Source organism: Panicum virgatum, chromosome 3K (assembly GCF_016808335.1).
Source record: "Panicum virgatum strain AP13 chromosome 3K, P.virgatum_v5, whole genome shotgun sequence".
Lineage (NCBI taxonomy): Eukaryota > Viridiplantae > Streptophyta > Magnoliopsida > Poales > Poaceae > Panicum > Panicum virgatum.
The window spans coordinates 7587342-7601618 of NC_053138.1; the positions used below are offsets into that span (position 1 = coordinate 7587342).

The 14277-nt window shown below is 48.0% G+C and overlaps 2 protein-coding genes across 2 annotated transcripts; both read left to right on the forward strand.

Moving 5' to 3' along the window:
- Positions 1 to 4679: 4679 nt before the first annotated feature.
- On the forward strand, positions 4680 to 7174 carry LOC120697244. Its single transcript, XM_039980404.1, has 2 exons — positions 4680 to 4956; positions 5934 to 7174. The coding sequence occupies exons 1-2, from the start codon at positions 4849 to 4851 to the stop codon at positions 6696 to 6698; spliced, it is 873 nt and encodes a 290-aa protein (XP_039836338.1). The 5' UTR covers positions 4680 to 4848; the 3' UTR covers positions 6699 to 7174.
- Positions 7175 to 11725: 4551 nt separating this feature from the next.
- Positions 11726 to 12986, forward strand: LOC120700548. The gene is made up of 3 exons (XM_039984800.1): positions 11726 to 12223; positions 12338 to 12638; positions 12937 to 12986. The coding sequence occupies exons 1-3, from the start codon at positions 11726 to 11728 to the stop codon at positions 12984 to 12986; spliced, it is 849 nt and encodes a 282-aa protein (XP_039840734.1).
- The last annotated feature ends 1291 nt before the right edge of the window (positions 12987 to 14277 follow it).

Consider the following 14277-nt stretch of genomic DNA (forward strand, 5'->3'; position numbering starts at 1 on the left):
CAAGATAGGAAGTACTACTAGCAAAGATCCCATAAGTGTAAGTTAAGCATATACATATACTACTATTGAGGGGGGTGCAGTGCTAGCTCTAGCTCTGTCTTTTCTTCCCTTGATGGGGCTTGATCTGCTTGATGCACACTCACACAGTGCCCTAGCTGCTAATGCAAAAAAAGGAAAAGCATGTAGGCGAGCCGAGGAGGGCCAGGGAGGCCACTAACTGCTGGCCATGCCCCCATATAATTGCATTCCATTGCATTGCCTTGCCCTGCCATGGGAAGGGTCCCAGCAAGCAAGTCCCAATGCAAAAACCCTAGACATGCTAGCAACCCACGCACGGAGAGAGAGAGAGAGAGAGAGACAGAAGATGCATGGAGAAAAAGGGCGCATGCACGCGGCAAGCAGCTCTGGTTGAAAGAAAAAGGCGATCGCTTTATCACTGTCCATCGCTCAAAGCCTAGAAAAAAACCCAAAGAAGAAAGAGATGGATGGATGGATGGATGGGGTGGGAAGATCCAAGGTACATGACCCCTCCGGATTGTGTCCCCCACGGCCATTGTCTTCTTCCTCCGTCCTCACTCATCCTCTCTCTTGCAGGTGCAGGTTGCAGCACAGGGAGATTGAATATAGCCACGGTGGCCCTCCTCCCTCGCTCCTACCAACTACATTACCTGTGTGCTTTTGTTAGTTTTGTGCATTAACTTGCTACCGGCCGATTTGTGTAGCAGTATATATAGATAGCTACTACATGCCCCCTGAAGCTACTCAGCCGTCCTATGCCTGCGTTGCACTGCTATACGTTTATACTCTATGGGTTCTGTGTGTGTCGTTTGGCTGATCTTCTGTCTCGATCTAGCTTAATGGCACTCCCCGTCGTTTAGCTCGCTCGCTAAGACGCTGACTAAGCCTTGATTCGGAGCATGAGGTTGGTATCTGCGTTCGTCAAAGTGCGAGGGTCTAATGCACGTGAAAACTAGCGAGAATGCAACTGTCTCCGCAATATATACTCCTTTCCGTCTCAATTTTGATTTTTTAATGTACATAGTTTTTTTTTATACACTTGGATATATGCTATGTATAGAGATATATGTTAGACTTACTGGATCAACTAGGAGGAGATATAATTTTTTTTTAAAATCATCATCTGTTGAAAAAAAGGAAGATCGATCGGGAGAAAGGGAAGGAAGAATACTTCAGTTTTCCCTACGGCTGTGAGCCGGATCCGCCGCTCCCTGCCATATATAGTGCCATATAGGCAAGCGGCCGCTCGGGCGCACGCAGCGGGGGAGGGAGATCCACAAGCAAACAAGCTGGCCTCGTCTCGTAGGTAGCCGCCGGAAGAAGCAGCAGCAGTAGCCGCGCTCGGAGCAATAAAAATGGCGGCACCGCCGCGCTGGAGACGCGTAGCCGATGGAGCCCGGCGCTAGAAACAAAGGAGAGGGGAGGTTGCATCGGTTAGTTGCACTGCATTGCATGCCGCCGCGGCGCGAACAGGACTTGCATTGGATTGGTTTTTTTTTTCTTTCTAGGCGCGGCGCGGCCACCGGCGCGGCGCTTGGCATAGCGCAGCATAGTTTTTTGTTTTGGCAGCTCGATCGCTCTTCCGTCTGGTACGTTTGGAGTGGACGACTTGCGTTTTTTTTTTTTTTGATGAGGGACGACTTGCGGTTGCGGCTCAACCCACCGGGCCGCGGCGGTAAAGAAAGGCAAAGGTCCACCGTACCACATGGCGCCCTTCCCCATGCAAACTTTTGTCGCCTCTCCTCTCCTTTTCATTTTTCCTCCTCCCGCTCCCTCTCCTCCCCGGGCACGGCCAGCTCAGACTGTGAAAACACAAACAAGGATCCTTTACCAACACAAAAAAAAAGACACACAAACGAGGAAATTACAAAACACCTACCGTTTTTACCGCGCGCGCACTCCACGGATCATGGATGGCATTGCATGTACGTACGGCTGTCAACGTCAACTGTAGTACATGCACCTTTCCCACGACGAGCTGAGATTTTTTTTTGTTTTCCCTACCTACATTAATTTGGTTTGTTTCTGGCCATTGATCGATCCCCTTCACCTCAGCTTACTGCCCGCGTACGCGCGCTGCCTTGTGTTGTTGGGTTAAGCGAATAAACGTACGTGTCCGCCCACAGAAATCTAGCCAGAGGCGCCAACGAGTATTGGCTGGTCATGGTCAACTCTGCCCGTGCCCGGCCCTGCAAGCGCCAAGCGCCCGTCCGTGAACTGAAACGAGCTGCCTGCAAACCGCCCGGCGTCTCGCACTGATCCCTCGGCCCAGAAAAAAACACAGCTTCTCTCGATCACATTGTTCCTGATGGTGGCCAGGGTTTCCCTTGTCGCTTCTCCTAGTGCTACTGCATGCTACCCCTTTTGTTTTTCTTCCCCTGCGTCCCTGGACAGGTTTGACTAATTACGCTGCCTATATATTGTACACATATACACGTCGAAATACGGCAACCTTGGATCAGCTCATCTGATCTCTAGCTTGTTTTCTTTTCCTACTAGTAGTATACAACAGCCATGCCCTGACAAAGCTCAGCGACTGCGAGGACACCAGGCAGGCGATGGCGAACCCATCATCATTGTCCTCAACCTCGATCAATCTCCAGCTCTATTATAATAGTGATACATAGTATTCTTCTTCCACCTCAGACGAATACCTTAACTTCTTTTCTCCCGAGCATGGACGTTAAGCGTACCTGGACATGAACTAACTATATGCTAGTATTATATATATATATATATATATATATATATATATATATATATATATATATATATATATATATATATATATATATATATATATATATATATATGTGTGTGTGTGTGTGTGTGTGTGTGTGTGTGTGTGTGTGTGTGTGTGTGTGTGTGTGTGTGTGTGTGTGTGTGTGTGTTACTAATTTATCCTCAGATTCCTGGTTTGTTTTTTTATGTAACCAGCCGGGAATGGACAGTGACACCATGTCGATTGTGCATGTGTACACCAAGCCAGCGTCCTCTTTGCTTACATATGTGTAGATATATATGACATATAAGATATACAATTATTATATATATACATAAAATATGTCATGTCAAGCCATAAATGCCACCAAACAGACGCAAATATACAAAAGCATGTATATGAATCGAAACCATTATTATTATTTATTCACATTCAAATATTATATTGCCACTGGATTTTTTTATGTATAAATACAGATAGATAAAATCATGTTTTAAGGCATCCTCGATTGGAAACAACACGTATACAAGGTAGGTAATACATGCATGTTGTGCGCAACTTTCTATATGTGTGTACTGGCTTAATTGAGATTTATATGCCTCCTAGCTAAGCCATGCAAAAAAAAAACAGATCTAATTGAAATCGCGTATAATTAATAAGAATCGAGACATTTTCCCCCTCCCAGTACACACGGTAGTCAATGTTCACACTACTTTACAACTAAGAATTTGCTGTGCATCTCTAAAGAATAAATTCATTTTTTCCCTTCCAAAAAACAGGAAAGAAACACAGGGCGCAGATAAATAGTAAAAAAAATCAACCAATACGCATTTGAATAAAATACTATTTCCCTGAACCGAGTAGAAATTAATAATTAGTACCAACAAGTAGTACAGCTCAAAGTCACCCAAAATTATGGTTGCCAACCGGGCGTTCATTGTGCAGGGAACTAGTTCCCAAAAATTTTCACGCAAAAATTTTCACCTCCCCTTTAAACATATGTATGAAGCACTAAATGTAATTAAATAATAAAACTAATTACACAGTTTAGATGTACACGACGAGACGAATCTTTTGAGCCTAATTAGTGCATGATTAGCCATAAGTGCTACAGTAACCCACATGTGCTAATGATGCGGTCAAAGGCCTCAAAACATTCGTCTCGCGGTTTCCAAGTGACTTCTGAAATTAGTTTTTTGATTAGTGTTCGAAAAACCCTCTCGACATCCGGTCAAAGATCGACGTGACACCCAAAAATTTTTGGGTTTGGGAACTAAACGGGCTCTAAATGGGAAGGAACAGAAGTCCAGCAGGGGAACCAACTCATTGCCTAGTGATGGTGAGGGTGTAATTAGCTAGTAGACCGGTCAAATTAACATTTGAAACGAGTCCATTTTGAACTTATTTTTGGAGGGAAAGACGAGGCCACCGGGTGATGAGTTAATCGCTAGAGTAATTATTACTACTCAAATTGTTTTCGTATCCTGTACTCCTACATTGGCGCCACTAGCCTTTGAAGATAAAATGCTCCAAGTTCTATCTTTTCCATCAAAGCTTTAGTGAAACACTACTGTCTAGTACTCACAAAGGAGAGGTGTGCATGGACTTGGACATTTGGTTTGTCACAATTTGTGCCGACTGAATGAACCCCGGAGGCTGTGGCGGTGTAGGCAAAGATGCTGGACCCTGCGAAGCAAAAACGAAAAGAAAAGAAAAAAAGGCAAAGACTTTGTCCAAGGGAGCGGAGGCCAAGGTACACAAGAGGACACAAAAGTGGTTGGACCCACGGGAGAGAGGAGGAGGAGAGAAGGCCATGATTTGTTTTCAAATGTTTTTTCCAACCTGTGGGTGGCCACACCAGATGGCAAGAGATCATAGGCCACTGCACATTCCATATAATTAATCCCTAATTTCCTCCCCCTTCCCCCCAACACTCGAAAGTTTCCATTTTATTTAGCCATCCTCCTCTCCCTTGCAGGCAGCCGGCCTTCGCTATATATATTTCTCTCTCCCCCATCGGAGATTTCCCCTCCCCTCCCCCTCCCTCTACATACACAAGACGACGCCACGCCAGAAGCAGCAGCTGCAGCGATCAAGCAGAAGCGGCCATGGCAATGGAACCACTCCCTCTCTTCGTGGGGGACGGCACGGACGCCGCGCTCTTCTCCTCCTTCTGGTCCTCCTTCCCGGACGATCTGCAGCAGCCCCCGCAAGAGGTAGATTTCCCCAATCTATTTTTTCCCCCCTCCTCCCCCAACCGAATCGAACTCGACGACTCTTGATTTGCTTCCCCCATTGGCGTCTTCCTCCTCTCGTCCCTCCTGCTCCGAACCGCAACTCCCTCTGCTCCCGCCGCCGCTGCATTTTTCTTCTTGGCTGGCCGGCCGCCATGGCAGCCACGGCAGGGGAGGCGGCAATGGCCTCCGCCGTGTGCGCTGTTGCGGGGCCCCGCCGCCGGGGATCTCCGTCCCCCTGCCCGCGTGACATTTACTACCGTGGTCAAGGGGGGTTAGGCAGCCAGCGAATTAGAGAGGGGTTCCATCCGGACGCCTCGACACTTCTTTAGCGTGGTGGAATTCTTCTCCTCCCCTCCCTAATCTCAAGGTCCCGCATGTTCGGCTCGCCTCGTGGAAAATTTAACTCTGCTAGACGTGTCTTCAGACTTCTCGTTCCGTTTGGTCCGGTTTGGTTCACATTTCTTTTCAACCAGAAAGCTCGCCACTGTAGCGAGATGCTGTTCAATGATGGTGCTGTTTTGTAATGCCCCACCCCTTTTCCTTTTCTTTTCCCTTTTCGATGCATGTCGAATTGTTTTCGATGAGGAAAAAGCTTTGGTTTTTGGAGGAGCCCATGCTATGGGCTCCCCCCAGGTCTCCAACTGACATGAGTAATAGTGGTTGTATGAAGCAATCATTTGCAGGAATCCAAATCATTTGCCCTCTAGATCGTGCTGCCATGTCCCTGTCCAGCCATCACCTTGTGTTTCGCGACCGTTCTTGCATCCAGCCGTACAGCGAAATTTAACCAGATTACGTTAGTGCTAGTATATCAGTTTTAATTCTGAATTTCTGAAACTGATTTTTTTTGTTGCATCCCAACTTTTTCTGCACCAATGATTCTTGATTCTTGCACACATCAACATGAAGAATCAAAAAAGAGTACTAACTATCTTGATTTCTTGCTGATGCCGCAGAGCGTGGCGGAGCTGAAGCAGAGCCTGGTGGCCACCACGCTGGAGCTGGAGGCTGCCAGGGAGGAGCTCAAGAAGAAGGAGCAGAGCATAGCCAAGCTCGCCGACCTCGTCCGCCAGGTGGTCAAGGAGCGCGATGACGCGCGCGACCAGCTGCAGCAACTCCACCTCCTCGCCGCCGCAGCGCCGGCCCCCGCTGCCCCGCCACAGCCGCTCGTCACGTCCAGCGTCACCGACTCCGACTGCAGCCTGGTCTCCTCCCCCGTCGACCCCTTCTTCGACCCCGTCACCTCCGCCGACAGGCGCTGCAAGCACAGCCCCGCCACGCCGCCGCCCCCGTCGGCCGCCGCCAAGCAGCAGTGCCAGCCCGGCGCCAACGCCGTCGGGTCGGCGGCCGACGCCGTGCTCGACATGCTCGCCAGCAAGAGGCCTCTGCCGCAGAAGGGTCGCCTCCTGGCGGCCGTCATGGAGGCCGGGCCACTGCTGCAGAACCTGCTCGTCGCTGGGCAGCTCCCGCGGTGGCGCAACCCGCCCACGGTGCACGCCCCGGACACGCTGCCCCTCGGCGCCCGCGCGAGCTACGTCAGTGCGCCCATGGCTGCTGGCGGCGCCAACGCCGTGGCGGCCGCCACGACGCTGGGCTACGCCGGCTCCGCCGCCTGCATGAAGCGGCCAATGATGACGGCGATGCCCATGCTGCCGCTGGCGCCCATGGCCGCCGCCAACTGCTCGTCGGGGTTCATCGCCAAGCGGCAGAGGCTGCATTGACAGCAACCCAGCTGCGCGATGGTTGTACGCCTGATTGCCGACGGGTGGGTCCACTTGTCAGCGACAGGGGATTCGCTATTCTCCATTGATTGTTCAGCAAAACGTTTCAACAAGTAATGGTGGTTTAGCTGCTAACTGCATAGTAGTGTTATGAGTCATAGAAGTAACTTACTAGAAGTATAGTCAGGTGCTTATGATAATGTGAATAGCAGGGCTTCACAGTTCTTCCTTCTGCTACTTCCTTTTTTTTTTTAATTTTCTCTTTCATTTTTGGGCATTTGAGTGTCTTAGAATGAGGCTGTTCTGTTAATAGCTTGACATGGGAATATCTGAGCCAACTTTTCTTGCTTTGTGGTGAGGATCTTTGGTTCTTCTGATTCCATGTCAAAGCCCATGGCTTGGCTTGAATTGCATATCCTTCAGCGGAGAGCTTCTTCTTGATATGCTCTCTGCACATCAATATATGCTACATTATCTTTTGGTGTCAGAATTTCCAGATACGACTTTAAACTTGTTCAATGTTTGAGATAAACAAGCAATTAGTCTAGGCGAAAAACTGGACAGTAGCATCTTCAGAGTTCCCTGTCAGACTTGACGGAAAAACTTGTGCCTTGTTTACCAGACTAGCAATGTCACCTCACCACAGTACGCGCCAAAGTCTGGTTGGAGTATTCCGTCCATTTGCAAAAAAAAAAAAAAAACTAAGCAGAGGAAACAAGTGCTTATCCTTTGCTAATGTTTGTCCTCGAGACACGAAACTTGTTCTCGTCCCTTTAGTTTATTCGTGTAATTGGGCAGAACATGGGTGACGAACCGGCGCCGAATTTAGGAGGCGTTGAGCGGCTAAATGCTTTGCATCCCAACACCACCTTTTCAACACTAAGAACACCGTCCAAGGAACCCACACTTAGATTACTAATAAAATATAGTTCTTAATCTTGGTCGATTAGCCTGCTAGGTCTCACATGAAGCAGACAGAGAAGGGGGTTCTTGCTTCCTACTCATCATTACCAAATGCAAGTGAACTCTAGAGAGAGAATACGACAATTTCATCCAAATCAACTGCACTCAAGAACAGAATGCTGGTATCTTCACAGAGCACATATAGTACAGAATGGAGAAGCAATAGCTCATTCACAAAATACCTAGAATTAGGAGTGCACTGCAAACAAGTAGCATACAGCAAGCTCCAGACTTTTTCTTCATCACTGAAACTTGAAATGAGAAAAGCATATTCCATTTCACTAGAGGCAAACTTAATTCGTTTGCCTCAGTACATAGATCATGAGCCTTTTCATATGAAAAGCAATATGAACATAAAAGGAATCTACTTACAAGTTATTATGTCGCCACTAAATGCTACTTTCTGCAGTAACTTTTAAAGGAGTCTCCTATGTAATGATCTGCATGCCTGCAGCAACTGAAGAACAATCATGCCAAAGCAACATCAGCAAGAGCATGCTGCTCCCTGTGACTGTGAGTAGAGACTGAGTTGACTGTAAAATAAGCTGTTGCTTGTACTGATTAGATATTTTCGTCAATTCCATTGCCATTTTCACTGGTCTCACAGGCACGAGACCAAGTAGGCAAGCAGCAAATAATGTGAAGCACCCCTCTGTTCCAGAATATGTGTGAATAGCTAACCAGCCAAGCTTGTGAGTTTTTGCTAAACAGAAAACTTTGATCACAACAGAAATGCCAAACTAAGAATAAGTTTGTTTGCAGATGCTGCTGCCATTTTTCTGAACCCGGTGGGGGATGAGGTGCAGGTGATTAACAGAATTTTGGAAGCTTTTGGACAAGCATCGGGTTTGATCACTAATACACAAAAAAGTGAGGTTTACCCAATTTGTTGCGAGGGACTCGACTTGCAACACATCTTGGATGCTTTCAGATGCCCAGTTAAATCTTTTCCTTGCAAATATTTGGGACTGCCGCTGCATGTTAGGGCGCTTCGACGTATTGACTTTCAACCTCTGATTGACAAGATGGGAGGCAGGTTGGCGGTTTGGAAGGGAAGATTGCTGAATAAAGCGGGTAGGTTGAAGCTAGTCAACTCGGTGCTTTCCTCTTTGCCGACCTATTTCTTGACGGTTTTCAAATTACCAAAGTGGGTGATCAAAAGGATTGATAAGTTACGAAGGAGTTTTCTTTGGAAAGGCGAAGCCGAGGCCAAGGGAGGGCACTGTCTTGTGAATTGGAGAAAAACCTTGAGGCCCAAGAAGTTTGGAGGACTTGGAATACTTGACCTTGATTTGTTCAGTAGGGCCCTGAGACTACGGTGGTTGTGGTTTCAATGGACAACCCCAGACCGGCCTTGGGTTGGCTCTGAGCCGCCGGTGAATGATGTTGATCGACAATTGTTCAGAGCAAGTACAGTAGTGACTCTTGGCAATGGAGAAAAGGCAAGTTTTTGGCAATCAACCTGGCTGCACGGGCAAGCTCTGATGGACCGTTTTCCTGATCTTTTCAAGTGGGCGTGGAGGAAAAACAAAACGGTTAAGGAGGAGTTACACAGTCATAACTGGACACGAGGTTTGTGGAGAATGCAAACGGTAGAGGAGATGGCAAGTTTTGTTCAGTTATGGGACCTTGTTCAGAGTGTGCAGTTGTCTGATCAGCAAGATCAAATAACTTGGAGATGGACGCCAGATGGAACTTACACTTCAAAATCCGCTTACAATGCACAGTCTCTTGGATCTTTCAGCAATTTCAGAGGGGAGAACGTGTGGAGAGCAGATGCAGAAGGCAAGCATAAGTTTTTCGCTTGGCTACTTATCCAAAGTAAGATTCTGACAGCGGACAAGCTACTAGCTCGCCAATGGCCATGTAATCCTTTGTGTCCCCTTTGTAATCTGGTACCAGAGACTGCGTCGCATCTCATCCTTCACTGCCAGTTTGCACAGCAAGTTTGGGCTTTGCTAGAAACCTGGACACTTTCTATCATCGGGAAACCGGTTCAGGGACTTGATGTCATGACCTGGTGGGAGAAGGAGCTAGCTCATCTACCTAAGAAGGATAGGCGACTCAAGGCAGCAGTGATGATCTATGGCGCATGGAACATCTGGAAGGCAAGGAACAAGAAGGTTTTCGAGCAGAAAAACATGAACCCGGGGGAGGTACTGCAGGAAATAAAGTTTGAGATGCAGTGCAGGAGTTCGGCCTGTGGAAGGCCAGAGTTATCATCGTTTAATGTTTAGTTCTTTTTCTAGTTCGGTATTCTTTGAGTTTGAGTTTCTTTTTATCTTCGTAAATTAGGCACTGTAATCTTTTGAACTTCTGCTTTTCTCTTCTTAAATGACAAAGCGGAGCTCCCGCATTCCTTTCAAAAAAAAAAAACTTTGATCAAAACCAGCTGGTGCAACCGTGCAATTGCATATTTATACTAATGTAGCATGTAAAACACTATAAGAAACTGTTGCTGACTAACTTCACAGACAACAAATGGTGCATCCTATTTCTAGGAGTATTCTGTAAAAGGTAGTATTTGCTGGCAGCAAAACGATGAAGAGTTGGTCCATACAAAGAAAGAGGCAATGCGTTTCCTTCCTGTTCAGTATTGAATGTACCAGTTTTTTGTTCTTTTAAAACTGTTCAATATAAGTAACTCAGCATCATTAAATCTGAATATGATGGTATGCACTGACAAAACTAAGTGTTTGTGTATATATACAGTCCCATTCCCATATACTGACAGTTCACCAGTATTCATGTCAGAACGTAAATATTGAGACTCCATGTTTACTCGAGCATTCAGCGTAGCCGGGTGATGCGGATTGAGGGAATGTATCACTGTGAAAATTGTCGACAAGTAAATGCTCTTGAAAAGAAAAATCTAAATTATACCAAGGGCATTCATCTTTAATCACACAGTTTTGAATTCAGCAGCCAACAATGGTTAAAAAGGTATTTGTCTTCTTAGAATTTGAACTACTGCTGGTTTGTAAACACTTCAGTTTCAACAAAGTTAAAACAGCATCCAAAAAAATTTGCACGGCGAATCTCAACTCATGCATCTAATTGCTATTTCATCAAGAACAGCATTGCTCCTCGGTGAGTTTTCCATTCGATTAAGAAGCTCACCTAGAACCATTGAGGTGATATGAGCCTCTAGTAAGTGCCAGTTAAGTATGGTCGTTCCTGTCAGAAAAAGGAAATTATGTTAACTTTGCACCTTCATATCCCTATTTTAACCAGAGACCGCATGGTACAAACAAATGGCGTGACTGTCACTAAATTTAAATAGACTACGTAAATTTCGGTGAAATAATCAAACTAGGAGCAGAAGCATTTGTAAAATGCACATATGCTACTCTGACATGCACAGGACAGTGTCTGATGAGATAATGGAACGCCTCAGGATTGTATTTTTGGAAATCATGTATACTGTGTCTGTATGTAAAAGGACTCAAAACGTACTAAAGAGAACAGGAACTGTACGTCGAGGATCTTCGGTCAGGGCTTTCCCTGAGTAACAGGATGGAGACGGATTCAGGATTCGCGTCAGCTGACCGCGCGTGCGGCCCCGCTCCTCGGCGCCACCGCCTGCCCCGCGCGCGGCGCAAGGTCTCATCCTCGCCGCCGTCGGAGGCGAGGCTGCTCCTGCGGCATCGGCGGCGCGTAGGCGTAGGGTTACGGCGACCGACCAGGGCACCAAGCAGCCAGCGTTATCGTCGTCTCGCTTCTGAAATAGCCCTGTCAGGACGCGGGCCCGCTCCCGTGCACCCGACGTGGGCCCACCTTGTCAGCGGCCTTCAAATATACTCGCGCCTTGGCGCCGACCACCCTGACCCGGACCCGGGGTAGCAGGTAACCACCTCAACGAACGAACTCCACAGCCTCCCTCCCTCTGGCCTCTGGCCTCTCCACTCCACGCGGCGGGGCCCCAAGAGCCCGACCGACGGGTTCTCTGCCCTGCCCACCCGCACGATCGCCGGCCACCGCGAGGAAACCACCACGGGAAGAGAGCCCCCCCGGGGGCGGGCGGTGTCGCGCCTCCCGGATCGGGGCGGGGCGCGATCACATCCATGGACGTGTTCAACGGGGTGCGGTTCGTGCGGCTGCGGTGCTGCGCGCGGCGCGGCAAGTACCTCGCCGCCGACGTGGACGGGCTCGGCGTCTGCCTCTCCGGGCAGCGCGGCGTGCACAACGTGGTGTGGGCGGTGCACCACGCGGCGGGGCCCGACGGCGGGCCCTGCGTCCTCCTCCGCGGCGCCTACGGCCGCTACCTCCTCGCCACCAGCGTGCAGGCGGGCACGGGCCCCTCCCACGGCGTCCTCACCACGCAGGACGACCTCGGCCACACCCCGCCGCCGCCCGGGATGCTGTGGCAGGCGATCCCCCGGCGGAGCACCTTCGTCCTCCGGAGCGGCACTGGCCGCTACCTCCGCGCCAACGGCCGCTACCTCCGGTGGCGCAGGGCCGTCACCTCCGCCGGCGACAACGGCAGCACCATGATGCAGTGGGACATCGAGAATGTGCCCATCAGGATGACGCGCCCCTGCATCCTTGATCCAACCTACCAGGTAGCTAATGATTTGGCCTTGTTTTCAACAAATAATGGCGAAGATTTCGCAATCCATCATCCTTGCTGACAATAAGTTACTGATCGCCGGCGATGATCCATTCCATTCCAACAGCTGACGCATGCGCGGCGTCGCCCGCTGACGGAGAGCGAGATGGCTCGGCAGATCCGGTTCGTGCGCGGCGAGACCAACGGGAGCGTCAACGAGGGAGCCTGGAGGGCGATGCGGCTCAACACGCACAACCTGATGCAGCTGCGCCTCACGCTGGCGTGCCGCCTGGGCGCCAGCAGGGACGTCACCCGCACCACCCTCTGCATCCGGGCCGGCCGCTGCGGCCACCTCAGCCCCCTGCTCGTCGACCTGCCCATCGGCAACAACCGCATCGACATTGTCATCCTAAACCACGGGACACAAGGTGAGCTTGTTCACCTCACCTCAGCTCAGATTAGGGTTTCTCCATTTTTCCCCCCTGCTTCCCAGTGCTTTCTGTTAAGTACTTGAGTGAGATTGTTCGTCATTTGTCTATTGCATGTGCCATCGCTCTACTACCAAATGCTTTCTGAAAATTTGTCTGAGTCTTTTCAAATGTTTCACAACCTGCATGTCATACTCTTGTTCTTATATGTACATGATGGATTGTGCAAATGGTTCAAAAGCTACTATGTGTCAATGTTCTTATTACCAAATGCTGATTTATTTATCTCTATTTTCAGCGGACAACGATTTGCGGTACCCAGATTTGAATGCTCCATCCATAGAATAGCAGCAAGGTCTCCTCCCCTGACAATGGGACATCAGACAATGATCTGGACATCTTACACAAGTGACACTAGCAGCAAGGATTTTTTTCAGTTCTCTCAATAAGAGTAAAGGGAGTAGCTCAGTTCTCACATGTCTTCAACTAGGTGTCCTGAACTCAGTTCTATTCTTCGGAATCCATTTGTTCTGCTCGAGTCCGGGAAGCAGGTAGAAACTAGTTACTGAATATACTTGTAGAACACAGGTAGAATATGGTTGAGTTTTGACAGAGAACAATATGATTCTTCTGCTGCAGATATGTTAGTCTATCATGTGATCTGTAAAAATACAATTCTGCTGAGTTCTGAGTCTCTGACAGAGAATGTCTTTGTGAAAAATGTGAAACGGCACTGATATTTTCAGTACTTCCGATAAGTAACTTTTGCTTGTTCTAATGTCTTTAATGAAACCGTGTTTTTTTAGTAGCAATTCCCTAGTGTTTCTCTAGGGGATATTAATAGGCTCCTTGCATTGTTGTGATTTCCTACAAAATATCTGCAGACTATACGAAGATTTTTCATAGTGAAGTTGGTTTACATCAGTTATTTGCAATGTGTTGGGATTGAAATATCTTTCAGAAGGAACTTTTTTTTTTTTTGCGACATTCTGTAAGGTAATTTTGTGTACAAGGTAGCATTCGCTAATGCAAGCAGTTTAATTCAGCTTCAGTTCTCTTTTTGGAGAATTTGACGTGCATCTTAATGACTGAACAAAATACTAGTAGCATGGCACATGATCAATTCGATACTTACGATTTGCATGAGTTCATATGCAAACACTGAACACAACATTCATATAATAGAACGTCTGATCACCGGGACAAGGTTGCATGCATCTGAGCATGACAATGACCAATATTAAAATGGACGCATCACAGACCGATACTAAACACGACATGGTGGCAAACAAACACGAAACGATAACCAGAATTGTAACCCATGGACGACACGAGAGGAAACTTATTGAAGATTAATTGGAGAGATTTGAAGGATTTCAGGATCTAGGGTTGTGAGGAGAGAAATAGAGGCAAAAACTGAGTGGGGAAAAAACTGAACTAGCCTCACTCGATCCTTCTCTGTCCCTCATGTACATCTACAATACTTTTTACAGTTTAGTCCCTAGCATATATAGTATTTACACCTCAACACTCCCCCTCAAGATGGGGCGAATCTTTTAAAGACCTAAATGGGGGGCGATTTCTGCCCCAATAAGAGGCCACGTCTGCAGTAATTCGTAGCCGTCCGATTTGTATCTTT